The 27,912-nt window shown below is 45.4% G+C and overlaps 1 protein-coding gene across 3 annotated transcripts in view; it reads left to right on the top strand.

Moving 5' to 3' along the window:
* Positions 1 to 27,912, top strand: part of SEPTIN9 (septin 9) — a 323,191-nt gene that overhangs the window by 67,471 nt on the left and 227,808 nt on the right. Inside the window, exon 1 of one of the 3 annotated variants that reach the window (XM_061616354.1) lies at positions 18,761 to 19,541. The exons of the other annotated variants lie outside the window; for them this stretch is intronic. Within the exon in view, the coding sequence (XP_061472338.1) occupies positions 19,520 to 19,541 (22 nt within the window). The 5' untranslated portion in view covers positions 18,761 to 19,519. Of the gene's footprint in view, positions 1 to 18,760; positions 19,542 to 27,912 lie in introns of those variants that run through there. 3 annotated transcript variants of the gene reach the window in all.

Raw genomic sequence — 27,912 nt, 5'->3', positions numbered from 1 at the left:
GAGTAGGTGATTGCTTTTAGGCGTTTTAACTGTTTTTAGAAGGCTGTTTTTAACTGTTTTGGAAATTTTAATTGTGATGTTAATTGTATTGTTTTAATATTGACATGTTTGTTGCCGTGGGCTCCTTTGGAGGAAAGTGTGAGATATAAATTTAATAAATAATCAAAAGGGTTCTGAGAGTTGTTAGGAGACCCCTGTTTCCTTTACGAAGCTACAGTTCTGAAAGTGGTCTAACAGCCACCCTCTTCCCATGGAACTCTGGGAACTGTAGCTCTGTGAAGAGAATAGGGGTTTCCTAACAACTCTCAACACTCTTAACAAACTACAGTTCCCATTATTCTTTGGGGGACACCATTACTGTTTAAAGTGTTATGGTGTTGTTTTAAATGTATAGTGCAGATGGGACCATAGAAATGGCTTCTTCATTGTATGATCCTAGGGCTCATCCAGATGGAGCGGGATAATCCAGGTTTTCCATATCCGCTCTGTCAGCTGAGAGTCCTCACTTGCCCCTTTTCCCGCTCCTTTCCCGCTTTTTGCTGATATTAAAAACACGCTTTTTTACCGGCCGCACACGCAGCCCGAACATGGGGCATCTTCTCGCTTTTTTCCTGTCCATGCCCCCGACACATCCCACTATGCTCCGATTCATTGGGAAAATATGACGTCTGCTCCCCTCTCCCCTTCCACTGCTATCAGTTCTGCACATGCGTGCTTGAACGCGGAAGCGCGAAAGTTTGAATTTCCTGTGGGCGCAATGGAGGTCATGGCCCAAACCGAATTTGGAGGAGGGGGCCACGAGTCCTCCCGTAGCCTGTGGGGCCCTGGGCAAAATCATAGGTGGCTGATGAAAGGGCGGCGGGCAGCACAAAGAACCCACTCAGGCAGGGGATTCGCACCTCCCCCCTAAAAGCCGTGAGCACGCCTGCTTCACAGCTGATGAGCCGGGATCAGGCAGCACAAGGAATTCACTCAGGGGATTCAAACCTCCCGCCAAAGTACCTCACACAAACCCGATTCACAGCTGATGAGCAGAGAGGGGGGAAGCTGTCCAGCCACTCATCTGGGGATGGGGGATGCCCCAAGAGCGGGAAGCGGCTTACGAGGCTGCACGGCTACAAAGGAGAAAAACATGCCACAGCCCACCCAGCTTCTCATCGCACACAAACAACACCTATGGTTACGGTGTCCCCCACTTTACACCATGTCTGCTTGGCAAGTCTTGCAGAACTGCGCATTCATGGTAAACCAGAATAGTTATTCCATTTGGCAAGCGAGTTCTTGGATACTTCCCGTTTCAGCTTGCCAAACACTCCCTCTGGTTACAGTTAGCCATAAGTCAGGATCGCAGCTAATTCCGTTGCTATGGGCGAAAGGCTATAGCTCTGTGACAGAGCACCTATAGCAGCATATCTGCTTGGCAAGTCTCGCAGAAATGCGCATTCGTGGTAAAGCAGAAAAGTTACTCCATTTAGCAAGCGGCTTCTTGGATATTTCCCTTTTCGGCTTGCCAAACACTCCCTATTGCAGCCATTTATAAGCCCCTGCAAGTACATCATAATTTGGGCGCAAAAGTGATTTGTGTTTCCCCTTCCAGTTTCCCCTTCCTTCTGCTGCTTTCACAAATATGCTTTCTTGCATTTCTGCAATCATGTTAATCCAAAACGGTTAAACAGCTTTTCCACCATGACTTTCTGCTTCTGCGCAAACCTGCATTTCTGCACCTGCGCAGTATATCCAACAGCACTGATTGGCCATGTTTTCCCGGGTGACGTTTCCACACAAGCGCAAACGTGCAAAGGACGGGATTGGCTGGAAAAAAGGAGGGGGACTGGGGAACCGCCCCAGGACCGCCCATGCAACAGCGTCATCTCTTAAATCCGCGGTATTGCGTCCAAGCGGCCAAAGGAACCGCGGATGATTCACACTTTTAAAAAGTGTATCGCATTTTCCACGGTTGTGCGAAAGCGGATTTAACCGCGCGAAAATGCGCTTTTGCACTCGGCGTCATCAGGACGACCAAAAATAATGAGAACACAAAGCGGTCATGTCACACATTTTGCAGTCGTCTGGATGAGCCCCTAGTCAGTCAGGGAACAAATAGTGAACATGTTGATAAGTAGGCACCACATAGCCAATTAATTTGGCTATGTAACAGCATTGTGGAGGGTAAATAAAGCCCTCTCATTGCCCTCCCTCTGAATGGGAGAGGGTGGAACACATGAGGCAACTGGCGTAGCACTCTTATTGCCATTCTATGGTGTGGGTTTTTTAATTCCCAATGCTAAGTTGCCTTGTTTTTCCAGTGTTTGTGTTTCTCTTTTCCACTGTTTTAGTACATATCTACTTTGCCTTTTTTAAAAAATGGGTATATAGGTATCCTCACCATCTTCCTTGCTTTTTGCCTGTCCCATCCCCCAGCTTATCATTTGTGCATGGGATATTACACATCTGATTTTTGAATGTGTGTACATGGAAACGTTAAAGTACAGTTGGGGCACAGGTTCTCTTATTGTCTGGATAATAGCCCAGTGTAGTTTCTAGGGTGGGATGAATATGTGGAAGATCTTCTAGTATGTTTTTGTTTTGGTTAAACATCAGAAGCTCCAATTTTTATGAACAATCCAGCTCTGGAACACGCTGCCCAAATAGCTGGTGAAATCCTACTCCTTTGGTGGTTTCCAGGAAAAGATAAGAGGGGAATCTGGAGGGGTTCTTTTAGGTATAAGATGTCCTACTTAAAGGCAGATGAGCACACTAGATCAGGATAGCCAATGTGGTCCCTTCCAGACATTGATGGGCTACAACTCCCATCATCCCTGATAATTAGCCATGCTGGCTTGGTCTGATGGGAGTCGAAGTCCAACAACATCTGGAGGGTGCCACAATAACTACCCCTGCATAAGTAAATACCTTAGGGAGGTACTTTCCAGCTCTACAATACAATAGTTTGGTAATGCCATGGGAGGATGAATAGTTGTTCACAAAACAAAGCACAATGGGATTTACTTGTATCTGATTAATTTTTTTGGTGTCATTCCAGATTACTCTTTGTTCTTCAAACATAATGCACCAAGAGAGAGAGAGAGAGAGAGAGAGAATGCATTCATTATCTTTTAATGCCAACCAATATGTATCTACTTGGTTATAATAGCCTTGGGAGTAAGGGTAAAGAAATCTTGGGAGTGCAAACTAATTGCACAATACTAGACAGAGAGTGTTACCATAAGGAGCTTCAGCATCCAGGCGAGCAGAGGTGAACTATTTACAGCAAAGGGTGTTGAAAGGTACTGTGATGATAGCCCTTGCTGTTGGTAGAATTGAAGTCTGTGGGGGTGATGGGGTGAGGGAGAAGCAGCTCGGCTTCTCTCCTTTTTATATTCTACTAGCACTGAAATGTCTCCTACTCTGTGGGTGGGTGGGTGTGCAGGGACCAGCATGACAACCAAGAGAGAATGTAGTGTAGTGTGTGTGCAGGTTTACTGGTGGTGCTTTTAGATAAGAGCCTGTGTTTCACTATATGTCCCTCCCTCTGCATGTACGTGTCTTGTCAGAGTAGCTGTGCACAAGAAAAGGACAGGGCAGAAGGGTCTCTGAATATTTCCCAAGCCCTAGCATATTGCAAGGGCAGGCAGAATGTGGACAGTGGAACTGCACTGGAAGGTCATACGTAGCTTTCTGGTGGACCACCTAGCACCAGCTGGTTGCTGGGATGCTTGAAAGAGTACTGGCCTGGCTGGACCTTGATCTCCCCTAGCAAAGGCCATTCTTGTGTCCATAAGCAAGAAAGCACACAGAATCACTGAATACAGATGATTTATGCCATAACAGTTAAGAGAACCTGAATTATGCACTGTAAATCTACAACACACCAGTGGACCATAATGTATTCTTGCAACCACAAAAAACAGGGGAGTTGTTTTTTAAAAAGAGATTACACAAACTGTAGCCAGCACACCCCCGTCTTCTGGGGCTTGTTCACATATTATAAATCAGGCCACGGTAAGGTATTACTAGATTTAAAGCGCTTTCTGTTATTTCCACCAGTTCTCTAAAGTTCCTAAATGCAGTTCCTTCCTAGCTTTGTTACCGTTTGCGTCTAGGGCAGGGGTGTTGCAACCCAGGGGGCACAAGTCTCTGGTCTTTTGCAAATGGTCCTAGATCTCCTGCTTTCCCCCTGCTTATAGAGCAACTGGGCACCCTACAAAGTGCAGTACTGGTGAGATCCCAGCCACCCACCATCTTCATCTCTCTCTAAATTAGTATACACAAAGCTCATTAAACCACCTATCACCACAAAAAAGTAACTATAACATAAGAAGAGTCCTTTGGGATCAGACCAAAGGCCCACCTAGCCCAGTGTCCTGTCCCAACAGTGGCCAACCAGATGCCCATGGGAGTCTCCAAGCAGGACCTGAGCACAAGAGCACTCTCCTGACTACTGATTCCCAGCAAATGGGATTCTGAGATGCATACTGCCTCTGATAGTGGAGGCAATACATAGCCATCATGGCTAATAGTCATTGATAGCCTTATACTCCATGAACTTGTCAAATTCTCTTTTAAGGTCATCTAACGTGGTGTCCACCACCACATCTTTCTTTCTCATGCACAAACATTTGATTTCTGAGACTTGTTTTTCCTTTTGAAAAAATTTCCACGGGCTTGTTGATGATCAAGTTGAATTCTCCTTCTGTTTTTCTCCATGGTCTTATGATTTGCCTTCATAGATTAATAAATGACTGTTTCCAGAAGGGAAAGAGGTACAGCGAGAGAGAGGGAGCTCTCTGGTCATGTCCAACTAAGAGTGGTAAAGGCAAGATCTTTCAGCTCCTCTGCAGTGCTTTCCAGAAACCCTAATTGTAACTTAGCCACAGAATAATGTGCCCACTTCTAAATCGGTCTTCGGACCAGAGCTATTCATGGCATGTGAGTTGAGACTTTTCCTTCCTGCCTCAGGACTGCTTTCAAATGCTGGAATTGGGTCCAGAGAGGAGTGTGGGTATGGAGCAGAGTTCAAAAAGTTTCCTTCATGAAGTTTCCCTTTCTTGAACAAAGTGTCTCTGCTGATGCACATTTAGGTTATCAGAGCTACGTTTTATGTTAAAAAAAACCCTGTATGAGCGGTTTCTAAGTGTGTGTGTGTGTGTGTGTGTGTGTGTGTGTGTGTGAGAGAGAGAGAGAGAGAGAGAGAGAGAGAGAGAGAGATTGTAGTGTGTGACTGAGGAATACTCACCATGTAGGCCAGCCTCCCCAACTTGTGTCCTTGAGATGTATCCTTTTAAATATAGGAATGGGGATGGGAGAGAAATTCAATTCAGTTCACATTTAAGGCAAATTTACCTAATTCACACTTTTCACAAAAAATGCGGACTAAGACACAGCCATCCTTCAAAATTCACACATCTCCAAATTTTGCATTACAATTCTCCAGCCAAGCAATGTACAAAAACATATACTGCAGTAAAGTGGGCAAAAATGCATTCTATTAGGGGAAATGGACAGTGAAAACAGCGGATAAGAGAAGAATCAACTCATTTGAAATACAGTGTTGGAGAAGAGCTTTGCGCATACCATGGACTGTGAAAAAGACAAATAATTGGGTCATAGAACAAATTAAACCAGAACTATCATTAGAAGATAAAATGATGAAGAACAGAAGGGGGTAGAAAAAGAGGAAGACCAGACAAGAGATGGATTGATTCCATAAAGGAAGCCAGAGACCTGAACTTACAAGATCTGAACAAGGTGGTTTATAATAGATGCTGTAGGAGGTCACTGATTCATAGGGTTGCCATAAATCGTAATCAACTTGAATGCATATAACAACAACAACAACAATTAGGGGAAATTGCTTTGCAAAAATGTTAAGCAAAATTAAACAAACATGGGTATAATAGGAGAAATGTGCTCTAAAATGTTGGTGAATTTTCTTGAGGAGTTTTTTTTTTAATCCACAAACTGATGTGGAAATATGGAGCACTGAATTTAAGAATGGAAAAACAGACAGAAACTGAAATCCCTACTCCAGTTATTGTTGAACTACAGCTTCCAGTATCCCTGACGTTTGGCCATGTTGGCTAGGGCTGATGGGAATTGGGGTTCAACAGCATCGGGAGGGCACCGGCCAGATCCTTATCTACTTTACTCCTTGTGTGTCACATTTGACGGGTGGTTTTTATTTATTTATTTGTTTGTTTGTTTGTTTCATTTATAGACCGCCCATAGCGAGTGGCTCTCTGGGCGGTGTACAAAAAGGTTAAAATACAAAATATCAACAATAAAATCAGACAACAAACAATAAACACAAGCAGCAACTAAAGAAAAAAATAAAAAATAAAAAAATTAAATTATAACATAAACGCTTAAAATGCCTGGGAGCATAGCCAGGTCTTAACCTGGCGCCGAAAAGATAGAGGCGTAGGCGCCAGGCGTACTTCTTCGGGGAGGCTGTTCCACAGTTCGGGGGCCACTATAGAAAAGGCCCTAGATCGAGTAACTGTCCTCCGGGCTTCTCGATGGGTTGGTACCCGGAGGAGGGCCTTAGATGCTGAGCGAAGTGACCGGGTAGGTTCATAGCGGGAGAGGCGTTCCACAAGATATTGCGGTCCCACGCCGTGTAAGGCTTTATAGGTCAAAACCAGCACCTTGAATCTGGCTCGGAAACAAATAGGTAGCCAGTGCAAACGGGCCAGAACAGGTGTTATATGTGCTGACCGGCTGGTCCTCGTCAGCAGTCTGGCTGCTGCGTTTTGCACTAGCTGAAGCTTCCGAACTGTCTTCAAGGGCAGCCCTACGTAGAGCGCATTACAGTAATCCAGCCTAGAAGTTACCAGAGCATGAACAACTGAGGCGAGGTCATCCCTGTCCAGATAGGGGCGTAGCTGGGCTACCAACCCACATGGCAACACAATGACATCAGGTGATAATTGTTAGGACTTTAAAGCACCACAAACAGTTTACAAAGAGCCCTGCATGATGCTTTGATTGTTGTTGTTATGTGCCTTCAAGTCGATTACAGCTTATGGCAACCCTATGAATCAGCAACCTCTAATAGCATCTATCATGAACCACCCTGTTCAGATCTTGTAAGTTCAGGTCTGTGGCTTCTTTTATGGAATCAATCCATCTCTTGTCTGGTCTTCCTCTTTTTCTACTCCCTGCTGTTTTTCCCAGCATTATTGTCTTTTCTAGTGAATCATGTCTTCTCATTATGTGGCCAAAGTATGATAACCTCAGTTTCATCGTTTTGGCTTCTAGTGACAGTTCTGGTTTAATTTGTTCTAACACCCAATTTTTTGTCTTTTTCGCAGTCCATGGTATCCGCAAATCTCTCCTCCAACACCACATTTCAAATGAGTTGATTTTTCTCTTATCCGTCTTTTTCACTGTCCAACTTTCACATCCATACATAGAGATCAGGAATACCATGGTCTGAATGATCCTGACTTTAGTGTGCAGTGATACATCATTGCATTTGAGGACCTTTTTTAGTTCTCTCATAGCTGCCCTCCCCAGTCCTAGCCTTCTTCTGATTTCTTGACTATTGTCTCCATTTTGATTAATGACTGTGCCGAGGTATTGATAATCCTTGGCAGGTTCAATGTCCTCATTGTCAACTTTAAAGTTACATAAAACTTCTGATGTCATTACTTTAGTCTTTTTGACGTTCAGCTGTAGTCCTGCTTTTGTGCTTTCCTCTTTAACTTTCAGCAGCATTCGTTGCAAATCATTACTGGTTTCTGCTAAGAGTATGGTATTGCCTGCATTTCTTACATTATTGATATTTCTCCCTCCAATTTTCACACCTCCATCTTGGTCCAATCCTGTTTTCCGAATGATATGTTCTGCATATAGATTAAACAAATAGGGTGATACATACACCCCTGTCTCACACCCTGTCTGATGGGAAACCAATCGGTTTTTTCATATTCTGTCTTTACAGTAGCCTCTTGTCCAGAATATAGGTTGTGCATCAGGACAATCAGATGCTGTGGCACCCCCATTTCTTTTAAAGCATTTCATAGTTTTTCATGATCGACACAATCAAAGGCTTTGCTGTAATCCATAAAGCACAGGGTGATTTTCTTCTGAAATTCCTTGCTCCGTTCCATTATCCAACGTATGTTTGTGATATGATCTCTGGTGCCTCTTCCCTTTCTAAATCCAGCTTGGACATCTGGCATTCCTCGCTCTATATATGGTAAAAGCCTTTGTTATAGAGAGAGCCAGTGTGGTGTAGTGGTTAAGGTATTGAACTACAACCTGGGAGACCAGGGTTCGAATCCCCACACAGCCACGAAGCTCACTGGGTGACCTTGGGCCAGTCACTGCCTCTCAGCCTCAGAGGAAGGCAATGGTAAACCTCCTCTGAATACCACTTACCATGAAAAGCCTATTCATAGGGTTGCCATAAGTCAGAATCGACTTGAAGGCAGTCCATCATCATCATTTGTTGTAGAATCTTGAGCATTACTTTACTTGCATGGGATATTAAGACAATAGTTCGATAATTACTGCATTCCCTGGGATCCTCTTTCTTTGGAATTGGGATGTATATTGAACGCTTCCAGTCTGTGGGCCATTGTTTAGTTTCCCATATTTGTTGACAATTTTTTGTCAAAATGTGGACAGATTCAGTCTCAGTAGCTTGTAGCAACTCTATTGGTATGCCATCTGTTCCTGGTGATTTGTTTCTTCCAAGTATTTTAAGAGCAGTTTTCACCTCACATTCTAAAATTTCTGGTTCTTCATCATATGGTTTCTCCGCGAATGAATCTGTCATCCTGGCATCTCTTTTATAGAGTTCTTCAGTGAATTGCTTCCATCTTCCTTTTATTTCATCTCGCTCAGTGTCAGGTCCAGGATGAGACTGAGGAACCAGACCAGTGGGTGAAAGCAATTCAGTTTTTATTAGAGTGACATCCACACAAACGCTGCGCCTTCTCATAAAGCGCCACTGACTTACAGATCCTGTGACATGGAAAGATAGTTGACAGAGCGAAGTGCACTTTCCCGCCCAACTCTTAAGTAGGACCCAAACGGGCGCGAAGCCTTTCACTCCGCCTCAATCCACCCTCAGGGGTCACCTGTCTCCCCCTCCCCCTTTCTTGTCTCTTCACTCATCGTCGAGTACGCGGTGAGGGGGGAAGCGCCGGCCCCTCCCCTTCTGAAGATTCCGACTCCAGTATGGGCATAAGGGGAGGTCCGGGCAGAGGGGGAGGCGTGTGAACTTTCAAGGTTGGCTCCGAGGCTCTGGCACTCCCAGGATCTCCGTTGCTGGGCAACCCTATCTCTGGACATTCCTCTCCTTCTCCTTCGCTCAAGTCTGACAGGGGGCTCCCCTCCCCCTCGTCTTCTGACTCTAAATCCACAGGACCCCAATTCCGCATCCCGACATCATCCCCTCTTCCAGGCTGAGCCCCCCCCCTCTAACTGGCTTGGGACGGTGGGGAAATAACTCATGAAACCGTTTCACTAACTCTGGAGCGTGCACATCAACTTCATTTTCCCAACTCCTATCTGCAGACCCGTACCCTTTCCAATGGATCAAATACTGCAATTTCTTGCGTCTTATTCGGGAGTCCAAGATGTCCTCAACTTCGTACTCGGTCTGCTCATTTACCCTGATCGGAGCCCCTGGAGGTTCCACTGGCCGCAACTCACTGGGGGGGGCTGCTTTGGTGAGCAGAAATCGATGAAACACAGGGTGTACTTTGAATGAATCGGGTAACTTCAGCCGGTACGCCACCGGATTAATTTGAGTCTCTATTTCAAAAGGCCCCACCCTCTTATCTTGCAGTTTTCTGCATTTGCCTGGCATTGGGAGGAATCGAGTGGACAACCATACCTGGTCTCCTGCTTGAAGGGGGGGGCTTCTCTCCGGTATAAATCGGCAGCTCGCTTGTACTCCGTCTTGGCTTCGTCCAGTTGTTGTTTCAGGGTCTGTTGGATGGCTTGTAACTCCTGTAGAAATTCTTCAGCGGCGGGCACCAACACTCCCTCCGAACTGCTAGGAAAGGCTTTAGGATGAAATCCATAATTTGCGAAGAACGGGGTTTGCTGAGTGCTGGAGTGTAAGGCGTTGTAGGCAAACTCTGCAAAATGTAAATACGAAGTCCAGTCAGTTTGTTGGTAAGAAACGTAACAGCGTAAATATTTCTCCAAAACGGCATTCAAGCGTTCCGTCTGACCGTCTGTCTGGGGGTGATGGGCAGACGAGAGTTTTAACTCCGTCTGCAGCTGCTTCCAGAGCGCCCTCCAAAACTTAGCCGTAAACTGAGTCTCTCGGTCCGAGACTACACTGTTGGGCAATCCATGCAACCGGTAAACCTCCTTGATGAATAATTTGGCCGTTTCTTTCGCTTCTAAGGGCCCCGGGCAAGGGAGAAAATGTGCCATCTTGGTACGTAGATCTACCACGACTAGAACGGCAGTCATCCCTTGTGACTTTGGTAGATCAGTTATAAAGTCCATGGAAAGGTCCTTCCAAGGCTCACTGGGGACCTTTAACGGTTGTAACAGCCCTGCCGGTTTTCCCGTTTGATGTTTAGCTCGCATACAAACCGAACAGGATTTCACATAGTCCTCAACGTCCCGGCGCATCTTCGGCCACCAAAAGTCTTTAGCTATATTCTGAATGGTTTTGTAAATCCCGAAGTGTCCTGCAGTGACAGAGTCATGGCACTGGCGTAGAATTTTGAGTCTTAAGTCTCCCTCTGGCACGACCCTGGCCGTTTTAAACCACAACAACCCATCTCGCCAGTAGAAATTCACCTCCGAGTCTGGATCCTGCCCCGCCTCGTGAATGTACTGCTGCATGCCTGTCCCTTCCTGTTGCGCTCTTTTGAGCTCTTCCTCCCATGAAGGTTGCCATGATCCTAGTGTTAATTTCTCCAGCGGGATCACGTACTGTGGCTGGTCCTGGGGCTCACTCTCCTTAAATTGCGGCTGCCTGGACAAGGCGTCAGCTCTCTGATTCTTGGCTTGGGCGTGATACGTAATCCTGAAGTTGAACCTGGCGAAGAACTGGGACCATCTGATCTGCCTCTGGTTCAGCTTCCTGGCTGTTTGCAGACTTTCCAGGTTCTTGTGGTCGGAACGCACTTCAATTTGATGGGAGGCTCCCTCCAAATACTGCCTCCAGTTCTCAAAAGAGTCCTTAATGGCCAGTAACTCCTTCTCCCAGACCGTGTAGTTCTTCTCTGCAGGCTTTAACTTTCTAGAGAAGTATGCGCAGGGGTACAACTCCTTTCCCTCGGGATCTCCTTGTACAACCCCCCCCCGATGGCAAAGTCCGAGGCATCAGTTTCCACTATGAAGGGACGGTTCGGATCAGCGAAGCGCAAAATGGGTTCGGTAGCGAATTTCTCTTTTAACTCCTCAAAAGCCTTCATAGCGTGCTCCGTCCATTGGAACTTTTTCTTTCCCCTTAAACAGTCGGTCAGGGGAGCCGTTAGTTTGGAAAACCCCGGGATGAATTTCCTGTAGAAGTTAGCAAACCCTAGAAACCGTTGCACATCCTTTTTCGTGATGGGTTGCCCCCAGTCCTTTATGCAACTCACTTTCCCTGGGTCCATCTCCACTCCTCCCGCTGAGATTCGATACCCCAGGAAGTCCAAAGACTCGAGGTCAAACCCACATTTCTCCAACTTAGCATACAGGTGGTTTTCTCTCAGTCTCTTTAACACGGTTCTTACGTGTCGGTCGTGATCCTCTTGATTCTCCGAAAACACCAGGATATCATCTAAGTAACAGATTACATACGTGTCCAGTAAGTCTCTAAATACATCGTTCATGAATTTTTGGAAAATTCCTGGACGTCCCGAAAGCCCGAACGGCATGACAAGGTATTCAAATTGACCGTAACACGTGAGGAACCTCGTTTTCCATTCATGTCCCTCCTTCATTCTGATTAGATTGTAGGCTCCCCGCAAGTCCAACTTCGTGAAAATCTTGGCTGAACGTAGCCGATCTAGCAACTCTGAGATTAAAGGCAGTGGATAGCTGTTAGGGGTGGTGATCTGATTCAGTGCGCGGTAATCATTACACGGCCTGAGCTCCCCCCCCCTTCTTCTTCATGAACAACAAAGGCGCCCCGGCCGGAGACTGTGACGGGCGAATGAATCCTCGCTTCAGGTTCTTTTCCAAGAACTCTTTCAGAGCCACCCTTTCAGTCTCTGTGAGCAAGTAAATCCTTCCCGACGGTATGCTGGCCCCTGGCACAAGATCGATCGTACAGTCGTAAGGACAGTGGGGGGGTAAGGTTTCCGTTTCCTTTTCGTCAAACACATCTTGGAATTCCTCATACTTCGGAGGGAGCATCGCTGGCGTGCCCTCTTGTATGGCTCCCGCTAAGGTGTTCTTGATTCCTTCTGGTTGGCAGTTCTCCTGACAGTACTGAGATGTGAACCACACCACCGCCTCCTTCCAACTTATTTTAGGCTCGTGCATGGCGAGCCAGGGCATCCCCAGAATCACCTCAAAGCTTGAAAGATCTGACACGTACAGTGAGATGAGCTTTTCATGCCCGGGAATTTGAAGCTTCAATTCCTCCGTGGCTTGCGTTACCCCCCCTGACTTCAGGGGTCTCCCATCAATGGTCTCCACGGAAAGGGGGGTGTCCAGTGTCCAGCTAGAGATGCCATAATGCTTGGCCAGCTTTGCATCGATGAAGTTGGTGGAGGCTCCACTGTCGATTAAGGCAGTAGAGTTGAACATCACTCCTCTGGCAGTTGTAATCCGCACAGGTAGAACCAGCACTCCTTTGGAGGGAGGCTGGGTCATCGGGGGGCCTTTGTACAACGCTGCCCCCAGCCCACCGGCCTTCACGTGGACTGGGTGTTCTAGTTTTCCGACGGCTCCGTCTTCCCCTTCTTTAGCCCACAGTCTCTGGCCATATGACCCGGTTTGGAACAATAGAAACATAAGCGTTCTTGGCGTCGTCTCTCTTTCTCTTCTTCCGAGAGCCTTGGTCTGGCCCCCCCCTGCCCTTCGGTCACGCTACCCGTCGTTCCCGAAGTGGAGGGATTCTTGCTGCGAGGCGCCGAGGCGGAGTATCTAGGGGCCTCCTGTCTCTTCTCCAGGCGTCTCCCCTCCAGTCGGTGATCGATCTGCAGGCACAGCCGAATAAGTTCTGGCAGGTCGGTGGGGGGGGGCGGTCCTGGCCAGTTCATCCAGGATCTCTGCGTGCAGTCCGCTCCAGTACATGAACATCAGGGCTGCCTCATTATAGCCAGTCTCTTGGGATAAAATTTTAAACGCATTAGTATACTCGGAAACAGTTCCTTTTTCTTGTTTCGGAGCGCCTAGCTGCCGCGCTACAGTTTCCGCTCTTTGCGGGTCTTGAAACATCTCGGTCATTTCTTGTATGAATCCTCTGTACCTTCCTAGGAGAGCATCCTTTCTCACCAGATACGGAGTCACCCACTTTGCAGCTTCTCCCTCCAGGAGGCTGATCACGAATGCCACTTTAGCCCCATCACCCGGAAATTCTGCATTCCTGACATCCAAGTATAGTTCACATTGAGCCACGAAGGTTACCAACTGATCACTTTGTCCCGCATACTTTGGGGGTAATCCAATGGGCACCTTTACCGCAGCGGCTGGAGGGGCGGTTCGCATCCGATCGATCGTGGCTTTCAAGGCCTGATTATCCGTTTTCAGTGCCTTGACTGCTGCCAGCAAGGATTGAACATCCGTCTGTAAATCAGCCACATTAGTCCTCAAGAGTCTCACTTCTTCCGTCTCAGAAGTGGGATTTGTTCCCCCCTCCGCTCCCTTTGACATCTTGTCCTCGCCCCATGGAGAGAGCGTTGAGAGTGATTTAGGTGGCTCTGTCAAGCTGTCAGGTCCAGGATGAGACTGAGGAACCAGACCAGTGGGTGAAAGCAATTCAGTTTTTATTAGAGTGACATCCACACAAACACTGCGCCTTCTCATAAAGCGCCACTGACTTACAGATCCTGCAACATGGAAAGATAGTTGACAGAGCGAAGTGCACTTTCCCGCCCAACTCTTAAGTAGGACCCAAACGGGCGCGAAGCCTTTCACTCCGCCTCAATCCACCCTCAGGGGCCACCTGTCTCCCCCTCCCCCTTTCTTGTCTCTTCACTCGTCGTCGAGTACGCGGTGAGGGGGGAAGTGCTGGCCCCTCCCCTTCTGAAGATTCCGACTCCGGTATGGGCGTAAGGGGAGGTCCGGGCGGAGGGGGAGGCGTGTGAACTTTCAAGGTTGGCTCCGAGGCTCTGGCGCTCCCAGGATCTCCGTTGCTGGGCAACCCTATCTCTGGACATTCCTCTCCTTCTCCTTCGCTCAAGTCTGACAGGGGGCTCCCCTCCCCCTCGTCTTCTGACTCTAAATCCACGGGACCCCAATTCTGCGTCCCGACACTCAGTCAGTGTGTTCCCCTGTTGATAATTCAGCATCCCTACCCGTGGTTTAAATTTCCCTTTAATTTCTCTAATCTTTTGGAATAGGGCTCTTGTTCTACCCTCTTTGTTGTCCTCTTCTATTTCTGTACAATAACTATTGTAACAGTTCTTCTTATCCCTACATACTAGTCGCTGTATTGTTGCATTTAGGGTTCTAACCATGTTTCTGTCTCCTTTTGCTTTTGCTTTCCTTCTCTCTTTAGCCATTTTAAGAGTTTCTTCAGTCATCCATTGAGGTCTTTCTTTTTAACTAGAGGTATTGTCTTTTTGCATTCTTCCCTGATAATGTCTCTGACTTCACTCCATCGTTCTTCTGGTTCTCTGTCAACTAAGTTTAAAGCCTCAAACCTGTTCCTTATTTGATCTTTATATTCTTCTGGGATGTTATTTAAATTGTATTTTGGCATTATGATTGCTTTGTTCTTCTTCTTGAGCTTTACTCTGATTTTCGAAATTACAAAATATTACAAAGAGAGCAATTAGTTTCCATTTTGCTCATGGCACTTCTCAAATGAATCATGTAGTAATAGTTTGCATGTTGAATTTGAACTGTGGAGAGCCAGGCTCACATCCGCACTTGGCCATGAAGTTCACTGGGTGACCTTGGGCTAATCACTCTCTCTGTCAGCCTAACCTACCGCACAGGGTTGTTGGGGAAAAACCTCCAGATGTTGCTGGACTCCAACCTCCCTTCCTCCCCAACCAGCATGGTCAGTGGCCCGAGATGATGCGAGTTGTAGTCCAACATCTGGAGAGCACTACATGGGATACAGTAGGTAATACTGGGCTAGTTGAACCAATTGTCTAACTTACTCAAAGGAACCTTCATAAGTGCTGGTTCTGTGTATACCACATATGGTGTGTGCTTATTGGACTAATGAGTACATTGCAGTTCTTGGAAATGTACGCATACCATTCGTTGTGCATTGTGAATAATTCCACCATCTGGCCTGGGATTCCCTTACACTTCCTGCATCTCTGAAGCTACTCAGAATATCCAGAACTGTCTGAACTTGGCTGCCTGTATAATGGATGCTTTATTTGTCTCAAGCATTGCCCATGTTGCCTGGCAAAATATTTTTGAGTATGAAAGGCGAGAGCTGTCCAAACTGAGGCTTCAAGCCTTTAATTGGATTTTGCTTTTCTTCCTGTATCCACACCCCATCTGTGAAAAAGTTTTCCCTGTCAGCAGCTGAAGATTATGGCAGGCTGGGCTGAAAGGTAATGGAAGAAGCCACTGTCATATGTACATATTTGTTTGAACTGTGCAGATAGTTTTTTGACTTTTTTTGCTGAACTCTCCTGTACATTTTGCAAGAGGTCAGCTGCATCTACAGCTTCAAGACATAATATAACAACCCCCCCCTCTCTCTCTCCTCATGCACACACACACACCATCATACCTTCAAACATCTCCCATTCTCAAGCTGACAGGACTATATATTGGAAGGACAGAATATTTCCCCTCAGCTCTGCCTTTACTTAGAGATATGTGGAACAGGGTATATTTCAAGCTTACCCCTACTTCTGTATAATGTACATTGGAGCCCGAGGAGCACAGCAGGCCACGTATCCTTGTCTTCTGTATCATGTGCCCTTTATACATTTCAAGCAAAAATGCAGACTTTGTTACCATGTATGGAAAGGCATAGCTTCTTGCTTAACTAATCCTGCAAGAAGTCTGTATAGAGACTGCAGGCAGCAAGGAACAACCAGAGTTGTAATGGCAGATATGAAAAACATAAACAAGCCTTCCTGTGTCAGAGTATGAAGGGATCCTATAATTACTCAGGGTTTAGAAGGAATGACTGACTCCAGAAGCGCCTGCTGCTGAATTTCCTGCTTCTTACTCTGAAAGAACTGTATTGGTTGGAATGCATTAGCCTGATCCCACATGCCACTTCCTGTCCCGCTCACCCACCCCCGGTAACCAGAACGCCATATTTAGCAGGCTTGTGGGGACAGTACATACAAGTTCAGTGCCAGACTGCTATGGAGACTGCAGTCCAGAAGGCAGAATTCTCAGCAGCTTCATGGGAAGATGATTCATCCATCCAAATAATCTGGAATGGAAATGAATCACCAGATAAATGCAGACCAGCAATGTCATGCTCTTACACAAAAAAGACAGATGTCATTTGGGGGATGCAGTTAAGCCATACAAGTTCTTTCAAGATTATTCCACTTAGTCAGCAAGAGTCAGGCAGGCTAGAGCAGCACATCTAAATTTGGAGTCCATGCCTTGAGAAGGATGTTCTCAAACACGGGAGGGGTGATAAGAAAGCCACGACAGCTGCAAAGATAGGCAAGTGTTTGGAAAGGCAGTTGTAACCCCAAGACGTACTTCTCAACGAGTGTCCTTCACTGCGAGGTATGCCCTCCGTGTGGCAGAACCCTACTTGCTTTGTCGTCATGCCTCCTTGGATTTCCTGAAGAAATATAGGTGGGATGTAAATGAAAGAGACAGAAATCAGTCAATCAATCAATCAATCTCACTGAGTGGCCTTTCCAATCCACCATTTGTAATGTGAGAATAATATTCCTGGCTCCCTTACAGTTGTTCTTTCAAAGTTTATTGATATAACATAAGATAGTTATATAGTTCCTTAGCATATGGGCTCCTACTGGGAGGAAGGGCAGGATATAATGGCAATAACAATGACAATAACAACAACAACAGTAATAATAATAATATAGGTGGACTACCTGAGGGTATGAAGTGGAATCCTGCCAGCATGATGAGCCCATCACTTTTTGTGTGTGGCATACAGACAATACATGAACACACATACATGCCACATTGCATATGTTTTGCATGCAGTCTGTGGGTACAGATAATGTGCTCTGAGTCCTGCACCCCATTGTAAATATGACTGGTATTATTGTACTGGTATGCTTAACATTGTAGTAGTAGTAGTAGTGATAGATTTTATTAGGTGAATGACATGGACCAATCCATGTGTGGGGAACCTGTGAACTCCAGCTCCCATCAGCCCACCCAGCATGGTCAATGGTCAGGAAGGATGAGAGCTGTAGTAGACAAGCAATATCTGGAAGGTCACAGGTTCCCCACCTTTGGATTAATCTGTTAACAACTTCAGAGTAATGGCTTCAGAAGATCCTGCCTCCTTACTGGAAGCTGAACTAGGTGATCTGAAGATCATTTCTAAGGCAAGACTTATGTGGGCCTGACAATATTTATTTCCAGAGGAGCGGTCTTTGAAGTGATCCCTGTGGAGACCTATTTGCTAGCATTGGTTATCCATGTAGAATCTGCCTGGGGGCAATCCTATGAATAGGTGCTGGCAGGAATCTGGTTGCTTGCTCATGGCTTCTTCCTGAAGCCCTAATGCATGGCCATTACTGAGGTATTGCTAATTGCCTATTATAGGGATTTTTTTTTAACTGGATGGAGAGATATTGGTTGACTGAATCCTAGAGCTGAAAGGGACCATAAACCCACCTCATCTAGGCCTGCACAACGTGCGACCTCCCAAACTAAACACAGCTCACTCAACCATGTATGGAGGCCTGCCAGGGTCTCGACAACCTCCTGGCAACAAAACCAGGAATTTTCTCAAGCAACGGGTGATCTGCATTTGACTTGGTGAGTCACAAGTTGTGCAAGATTTATGCAGTCCAGCCATGCACCCAAAAGACATTTCCACCCCACCCACCAGCCCTCCACAGAGTCATGTATGCAATCCAGAACACACCTTGGGGTTTATGCTGTGCGCTGTGGTCCCCTCCTGTTGGGTAAATCAGGGATTCATGACAGGTGATCTTGGAGCTCAGGCATGGGTGGCCTGGCTTCATGGGACTGGGGGTGCTGAATGAGCATGTCCTGCTGCTGAACACAACCCTCAGCAGATCCACGCTAACAACTGCAAAGAAGCCCAGGCCCCTTCTCCAGACGCCTTTGCAAGGGGGAGGCCTATCCCCTGAATGCTTGTGCCCTTGCCAGCACCCTCCCAAATTCAAATATGCTTAGCAACCACTTAATAAAAGCAGCTGTAATAACCAACCTTGTGGGTGAGCTCAGTGTCCACTCCATTTGATTTCCACACAGGCTGCCCTGCCAGCACAGACCTCATCACTTTGAGTTTTTGACAGGGGTCCTTAGAAGTCCAGACTTCCTCTAGGCTGGGTAGTGCCTGGATGGCTCTTCCTCTGCCACCAGCAAGGGGGATTTTGCTGCCTCTCACTTGCAGACCAGCTGTAGAAGCCCCATCTGTGTTGTTGGCCTGTGTGACAAGGGAAGGTCCAGCAGGCAGCTCCTCATGCCAAGGCAACACTCCTTGCCAAGACTGAGAAGGAAGGCTTTCCGCTGGAGACAGCAAACGTGTGCCGTAATCCTTCCTGGTAGCAGACGGCCTGTGATTCTCTCTCACACGGACATTCTGCTGAGGAGTAAAGCCAGCCTTCATCAGAGGAATAGTTTATGTACAATTTGATTAAAAAAACCCAAAAACCTCAGCCCAGGCTGGCCGGAGGAATCAGCTGGATTCTGGAGCTATAAAATGCTTTTAGCCAAAAACGTAGGGGAGGAGAAACGGCAGCAGAATTAAGCCTGGAGAAACCAGGAGAGACTTTTTAGCAGCTGGATGAGAGTTGCTTGCTTTGTTCCAAGGAGCCAAGTTGGTGAGCATCTCCCAGCTAATATTAAATGACAAGTCGAGAGAGTGGTGTTGTTCTGGAAATGCATGTGCTGTGCCTTTAAGACTGTATTGTGGGTGAATTGAGTTTCTCAGCCCTGCACGTGGCAGAATATTTTTTTTTGGGGGGGGGGGAAGAAATCACGTTGAATTTCTTTCTTTTTTTCCTGGGTCATGCCTTTGGCACCTTCTTTATTCCTCTCTCTTTATTTCAACGAGACACCGCTACTTCAGTTTGGAGCACAAACATATGATCAGCACATGGAAATGTGGTAATCTGGATGCGTTCATGATTGCAGCCGGTTGAAGAAATTAGACTAAAAGCATTTTTTAAAAGAAGAAGCAGAAGAGGAAAACCAGGGAAAAGGCAACGGGGAGAGTGGTTAAAAAGTACCATCTGGGACTCGCGGATGCTATATATATCTGGTAGGGATGGAGAGGGACCGGATTACAGGTGAGTGATGGAGTCATTTGATAGGGTGTGTGTAAATATATATATATTTCTGTCTTTCTCCCTGCTTTCACCCATCACCTCTTCTGGCTTCTTTAGCTTCATTGGAAGCAGATCAGCCAAGCTCTTATTTCACTTCAGCACTCCCTAAGTTGCCTTTCTTTAACTCTGCCTTCCCCTCACCATTTTTATGGTCTCTATGTGTAGATGTATTGGTGGAGAAGTAGCAAGGGTCAAAAGAGTTTTCTGGATCTGGATTTCATTTATTCTTCTCCCCTCCTCTTCTCCCCTTCTTTTTCAGATTTTTTTTGTACATTTGCAAGAGAAGGGAATGAATGCAGAGCCTGTTAACTGTGAATCTGGGTGGCTTTTGGGGGGGGAGCTTGGAGGAATGGGGGGAAAGGGCCTATTCTAGCTCTTGGCTGGAGGATGCCGTTATTATACTCTGGATGTTGGCTGCTTAGTGTGTTTGCCTGTGTGTTGTGGTTTAGCACTGCTTTTCATGCCAAAGCTTGTGCGAAAGGCAGGGTCTTCCACCGGCTCTTGTTCTCTGGAAATCTTTGTATTGCTGGACAAGGGTGTGTGTGTTTCTCGTTGCTAGGATAGGGTGTCCTGGGTGCGTGCATATTCCCTGTGTAGGTAGCATAACCCTAGAAAATGAGGACTAATTAAGTACAGTTGCTGCAGACATTTCTTTCCCCCTGCCTTATTTTACGGACAATTTACATTTTGGCAAGAGCACACCATGCTGGAAAATACGGGTTTAAAATTAAGACACTTTATACTTCTGCGAATGGTGTGTATCCAAAGAAATGTTTCTGTCCCCATCCCAAGCTATGTTCAGTTGTTCAGGACCCGTAGCACAGGCGGGAGGGCCACAGCTCAGTAGCAGAGTATCTGCTTCACATGCAGAAGGTCCCAGGTTCAAACCCCAGCATCTCCAGTTGGGGCTGGGAGATAATCCTGTCTGAAATCCTGAAGAGCTGCTACCAGTCGGTGTAGACAGTACTAGGTAGATGGAGCAATGGCCCGACTCAGTATTAGGCAGCTTCCTATGTTCCTAAAGGGGAAGGACTATAATTCAGCAATAGAACATCTGCTTGGCATGCAGGTGGTTCCAGGTTCAATCCCTGGCATCTCCAGGTAGGGCTGGGAGAAAATCCTGCTTGAAACTCTGGAGAGCTGCTGCCAGCTGGTGTAGACAATACTGAGCTAGATGGACCAATGGCCTGACTTGGTATAAGGCAGCTTCCTAATCATGTAAAGCAATTGCTGAACTGTAAAGGGAAGCCACATCTTAACCTGTCAGAAATATATGCCCAGTGACCAGTCTGTTGACCCATCCTGGGCCATACCCCATTGCTGAAGCCTGAAGCCACTTGGCCCCATCGTCATGATCCTTTCCTCAACTGGCAGCAGGTTGATGAGAGTCGGAATTTCTCTTTGTAACATGTTGTTGTAGTTTTGCAGTTGCAGATAAGAGAAACGCAGAGCTTGGTATTTCTTAAAGAGCCACGATGCTGGTTTGTTGAGGTCTTGAAAATGCTTCTCCAGTAGCAGAAGGAAGTACATGGATGCTACTGTGTGGCATAGTGCAGATAAGGGGCTGAACTGTAAACCAGGATGTTCTTCACTTTTAGTCATATCCACACCATACATTTAAAGCACAAGGATTCCCCTAAAGAATCCTGGGATCCATACCTCTCACAGGGTTACAGTTCCCAGCATACCCACTTCATCTGCAATATAGGGAGAAACATATGGACCAACCTTGCAGAGTTCATGCTTGGCATCACTGGGCATTTGCCAAGGCCCTCATCTCAGTAGGGGCCACTTGCTGACCTTCAGAACTCCCTGGCTGTGCTGCTGCTGCTCCTTGCCAATGTAAGCTGCTCAGCTATCCTTTTCTGAGTGAGTAGCCACTGCCTGCTCCTGACCACCACCACTCTCTGGGAGGTAGTGGGGTCTAAACCCAGAGAGAAGAGGGGAAGGAAGGAAGGAAGGATGGTGGCAGGGAAGTGGGAATCCCCTGAAGGCATCAGGCCAGAGGGCCCCCAAAAGCCTAGAGCCAGCACAGATAGAGTTGTTGAGGTCATTTTGTGAAGGTGCTTCGAACACTGTAAAGCAGGGTTGAGGAACCTCCCGATACTGTTGTGCTAGAACTCCCATCATTCCTGATCATTGGCTGGCTGGGGAGTTTGAGTCCAACAATATCTGGAAAGCACAGTTTTTCCACCCCTGCTCTAAAGAATTGTGTGTGTGCGCACACACGTGTATGCATACTTGTACACTGTTTTAATTATGTCATGTTACCCCTGAATCTTCAGAATAGAAGTTATCCCATTTCATGAAGAAGCGCCCACTGACTGTTCATGGTCTGGCAGATCACCGTAGGAGGAAGAGTGTCCTGTCTCATCTGAGATTCCATTCACCTCAGTGTTAGTGCTGTTATGGGCTATGCTTCCCTCAAGAAAACCCGTGGGCCGGAAATGACTCTACGGCCTTGAATTCAGCCACATGGGCTAGCTCTGTCCTCAGTGCTTTGGGGAAAAGTTGGGTGTGTTTGGCATGCTGCTGTTACCGTTTCATACTGACTAGAAAGCTACAGCCTCTTGGTGCTTCTGTGCCTGAGATGGCTTTCCTTCTTTCTTTCACAAGTCTGATGGCCAAGTGAAGAACATGCTGCCTCCTTCGATCTCCCAAAGTCTGTGTCTGTTCCTGAGTTTTGTCAGCTGGCGTGGGAGAAGCATTTGTTGGGCAGCTGTATGCCTATCCTGGGCATTCTTGGATTTGGCTGTTGGGCATTCACATTGGAAACAAAACCACATGTCCTAGAGAAAAACCACCAAGTGAGGGTGGAGTGCAGCAGTGGTAAAGAGAAGCTGAACTTGGCTGTGGTCTGATCTGGGGCCCTGTGGTCCATCCAAAGAGTGACATAGCTACATATACTCAGCCGGCGGGCTCAGGAGGCAGCAGCAGGGCCATCACTACTGCATTGAAAGTCCCTGCGTTTTCTTGTATGCAGGGCTGCCCCACGGTGTTTCTCTGCGCACGTCAGTATTAAGTGTGGTGATGCTCCTATAGTGGTTATGCAGGCATTTTATACGAATTTGCTTTAAACAATGTATTGTGTTTTGTGCTATTTTATTTTGTTGTACGCTGCCCTGAATCACAGTTGTGGTGAAGGGTGGTATAAAAATACTTAAATATATACGTATTAGGCTATCTTGAAACAACAGAGGACAGATGCTATCATTCTTCTGGGTCCTCTGTCCTCCTGCAAACCTCTGGGGAGAACTGGGTATTCATGCATGGTAATGATACCTGCTGTCAAATATGGGCCCTTTGCATTTTCTCTGTTCTTTGACAACAGGAACAACATTTTATGGTCCCACTGAGCCAATTTGCAAAAGTGCACAATTGTGCAAAGTATAAATAAGGTTATATAACCCTGACCATCTAAACACTTTGAAGCAGTGGGAGCAGAAAAGGAACATGTACGTGTGTGAGAGAAAGAGAGAAGGGAAATAAGAACAACACAGCAATCCACCCACAAGCCACAGTCACATAATGTCTAATTTTTATGGGTTTTCTGTTGTAATTCGCAGCACTAATTGGATTACCTTGATGAGATGTACGTACTGGATATAGGTAGCATTTCTTTGTATTGTATCCACCGGTTGTACTTGGGCTTTACTTCTGGTTTTGTTTTGACCAGTTCATGTGTGGCTTCAGCATGTAAATTCTTCAGATGTTGGGCTGTGTGAGTGAGTTTCATGGACTTCTCTATATTCCAGCTCCTTATACAGTGCTCAGCCATAAAACCACGGAGTAATTAGAAGACCACAAACAATGATCATGTGAAAGTAGCTTTAGTACAAGGCTACTGTTACTTTAAGGCCAACTCCAAGGGCACAGGTCACACGACCGGAACTTGGAAGGGAGCTGAGTGCAGCCTGAGCCTGGCTGATGCTTATTACATATGACAGTAGTTTTATCCCAATGAACAGAGATACTTAGAGAAACACAGGAAACTGCCTTATATGGAGGTAGATCGTGGATCCAACTGCTCAGTAATGACCGCACTGATTGGTAGCAGCTCTGCAGGGTTTCAGACAGAAGTCTTTCTCAGTGCTACCTGGAGGTGCCACGGATTGAATCCAGAATTTTTCACATGGAAAACATGTGCTCTATCACTGAGCTGTGGCCAGTGGCTCCATTGCTGGTTTCTGGATTAAAATGAAATATTGCTGTGTAACTGTGATTTACACATGGCCTAGGGTGGCCATTTACAAATCTCAAAAGAAAGAATTGGAAAAGAGATCAAAAGAGCACACAGATTTGCGTAAATTTTGCTAATGTTAATTTATAGGTATAGATATAAATTTAGAAATAATTACTATAATTGAAATAGAAACACATATATTTCACCCTAATGGGGAAGACTGATCAGCTGATGTGTGTGCCTACTCGGTCTGCTGTCCTGGTGCCAACTATAGATGGTCAACATCAAGTCCTCTGCCCTCCTTTCTCAGGGTTCTTTACCTTTAATCCAGACTTGGACTGGACAACCCTTCAAGTAAAGGATTGTCTTCTGTCGAGTAGGATGCATGGGCACCCTTAATTGCCTTTTGGATAGTCATTTTCAGGTCTGGTAATCTCTTTTGTTATTGACAATATACATGTGCACACAAAACATGTGTTTTGTGTTTATATCCTTTGCAGCTCAATTTGCTGTTTGCACTGGTTATGGCCTTTGTGACTGAGGCTGCATACACGTAACTTTTTATTCTAGAATCAATGGAGAGCGAGTTCTTGTATTTTCAACCTAGTCCACATACCACCTAGCCCTATTGCATATTTTTTGAACCTGACAAATGCTTCTTGACTAACTGGTTTCATTCCAAAAAGAAAAGCTGATTCCAAGATTGATTCTGCATTATGCTCAGTGCGTCCATTTGAAAAAAGATGCAGGCAGTTCCGGCAATGGGAGGTGAACCCACATCTGCCCAGTGGTATTGTGGGTGGGCATATATTAAGATTGCAAGGGGAGGGTTTTCAAATGCATAATCTAATCAAAGGGAAGGTTTTCAAACACATATCAAGTAACCACATCCACCCATCTGGATAGCTGGATCCACAATCAATATAAACGGAAAGTAGCACATTGAGGACGAGCATGAATGATTCCATACTGGGAAAAAGTGCATTTTTGTGCTACAAATGTGTAAGTGTTATGTAGCTGGAGAGTTTGAAAAGAGCAAAACCAAGTCAAAAGCAAGAGGGTTTAGTTTGCTTAGCCTCTCCCCAATGACATCATGCTTCGTATTTCAGATAATAAGAACAAATGAGGGTAGATTATGTACTGAGTACTTGCCTCTTCAGAGCTTCTGTAATATGGTCTCGACTTGCTCATTCCTAAACCCTGCCTCCTTTGGTCTGAACCACTTCAAAGCATTTGCAGATACTGCTCTTGAGTCACACAGTGAAGTCAGCATGTTTTGTCTGCTTTAAGGTTGCCAGATTGCCCTTATGTTGTAGGATTCACCACTATTCCAAAGTGCCATTGCTCCATAGAACGTAACGGATATGGTCTTATTTCCATGAGATCCGCAGAACTCACTCTATAGAGTTGGGGGAGGTGGTGCAACATAATGGCTAAGAGACTGGCCTATAAATCAGGAAGGCCCCTAGTTTGAATCTTCCCCCTGCCCTCCTTATATGGTCTTATGCAAGCCATGGTTTCTCATTATAAAAACCTATGGTGCAACCAAAGTTGGAATATTGGGCACAGTTCTGGTCACTGCACCCCAGAAAGGATATTGCAGAGCTGGAAAAAGGTTCAGAAAAGAGCAATTAAAATGATCAAGAGCTGGAGGAACTCCCCTATGAGAAATGGTTACAACATTTGGGGATTTTCAGTTTAGGAAAAAAGTCAAGTAAGTTGGGAGCAATGATAGAGGTGTACAGGATTAATGCATAATGTGGAAAAAGTGGGTAGAGAGACGCTTCCCCTTCCCTGCTTCGTAATACTAGAATCTGAGGTCATCCAACGAAGCTGAATGGTAGAAGATTCAGGACAGACAAAAGGAAGTACTTTGGAATTAGCTAAACGATGAAATTATCTCCCACAAGATGGAATGATGGCCACTTCAGAAGACAATTAGACAAATTCATGGAGGGTAAGGCTACTAGGGCATGATGGCTATGTTCTACTTCCAGTATCAGAGGCAGTATGCTGGGAATCACAAGTGGGGAGAGTGTTGTTACACTCAGGTCCTGCTTGTGGGCTTCCCAGAGGCATCCGACTGGCCACTGTGAGAGCAGGATGCTGGACTAGATGGGCCTTTGGCCTGATCCAGCAGGGCTCTTCTTATGTCCTTATTACCCCCATCTGTTAATATAGAGATAATTATTCTCATCTACCTTAGAGGGTTGCTATAAGGGTTACAAGAAGATAAAATATCTTTTGCTATCTTTTCGGTGCCTTTTGAAGACTTTCCTCATTCAACAAGCCTTTTAAGTTGAGACCTATCCCAGTCTGCATCTGTGTTAGAATTGCTTTTAATATGTTTTATTTAATAATATGTTTTAACCCTTTTTTTTTTTTAAAAAGATGTTTTTAAAGCTTTTTAAAAAAAATGTTTTTAACGGCGTTTTGTTTTAAAGTATTTTAAGGTCTTTTATGATGTTTTAAAGTGTTTTTAGACTGTGGTTGGTTGAAAGGGTATGGTGACCTAATCTGCATGCAGAGTGAGGCAAACAGGTGACCATGTCACTGGGCATTGAGTGCTCACTTGATCACAATAATTTATATTTTGCCACAATAAAAGGCTTGTGTGTAACCCTAATTGTGTTTTTTGTTTTGTTTGACTATCAGAATGGAAATGGTGTTTGCTTACATTTGGGTCTAAACTTTAAGAGCCAATTGTTCTGCGTAGATACAAAAGAATAGGGAGCTGGATTTAAATCTCAAAAATCTGAATGTTGTGCAGCCTTAGGTGAGTCATTGTCTCTCTTCCTCAATTTCCCATCTGTAAAATGCGAGTACTGATGACTTGCCTCACAGGGTGGTTGGGAAGGCAAATGGAATAAAAATTTTTAAAGTGATTTGCAAACCCCTCTGGAAACTGTTGCAATTTTGAAGTTTATTGTAAATGTTAATTCTTAAAATCAACAAGTATTTTTTTTCCAGTTCCCATCAGGGCTTCACTCATGGAAACCTCCACCCACCCCCCAATAACCTTGGACTTTATCCAGCGCTTTTCCTTTAAATCATACAACTGTCTCAGATTCATCAACTTTGTTACTGTTCGCCTTGAAAACATAGTGTGGAGCTTAAACACAAGAACTAGCCCATTACCTAATAAAAGGGCTTCTCTGTTTTAAGCAACATTCTTATCTTTACAATAATCCAGCTAATTCTTGATATCAAACTATGAGAGCATTAGGGTTGGCAATGTGAGCAAAGATTCCAAGATATGACCCTGTGTATTTAGAACTCATTTAGGATTACCTCATTCAACCTCTCACATTTCTAAGGGTTTCTGCCAAATAATGTTATCCATAATGCAGGGTGATCAGCACGAAAACCAACTTCACAAATATGATCAGAAGTGGGAAAACATACACACAATCTGTCTATCTTGTTTTACCTACCAGTGAAAGTAATTTACAATGCAATCTTATAGATGCTTACACAGAAGTAAGTCCCACTTCTTGTTGTTATGTGCCTCCAAGTCGACTACGACTTATGGCGACCCTATGAATCAGCAACCTCCAAGAGCATCTGTGATGAACCACCCTGTTCAGATCTTGTAAGATCAGGTCTGTGGCTTCCTTTATGGAATCAACCCATCTCTTGTTTGACCTTCCTCTTTTTCTACTCCATTCTGTTTTTCCCAGCATTATTATCTTTTCTAATGAATCATGTCTTCTCATTATGTGGCCAAAGTATGATAACCTCAGTTTCATCATTTTAGCTTCTAGTGATAGTTCTCGTTTAATTTGTTCTAACACCCAATTATTTGTTTTGTTCGCAGTCCATGGTATGCGCAAAGCTCTCCTCCAACACCACATTTCAAATGAGTTGATTTTTCTCTCATCTGCTGTTGTGACTGTCCAACTTTCACATCCATACATAGAGATCAGAATGCCATGGTCTGAATGATCCTGACTTTAGTGTTCAGTGATACATCTTTGCATTTGAAGACCTTTTCTAGTTCTCTCATAGCTGCCCTCCCCAGTCCTAGCCTTCTTCTGATTTCTTGACTATTGTCTCCATTTTGGTTAACGACTGCGCCAAGGTATGGATAATCCTTGACAAGTTCAATGTCCTCGTTGTCAACTTTAAAGTTACATAAATCTTCTGTTG

The sequence above is a fragment of the Rhineura floridana genome, chromosome 3 (assembly GCF_030035675.1).
Source record: "Rhineura floridana isolate rRhiFlo1 chromosome 3, rRhiFlo1.hap2, whole genome shotgun sequence".
Taxonomy (NCBI): Eukaryota; Metazoa; Chordata; class Lepidosauria; order Squamata; family Rhineuridae; genus Rhineura; species Rhineura floridana.
Note: the sequence above shows the minus strand (reverse complement) of the source record. Positions and strands in the feature narration are given on the sequence as shown.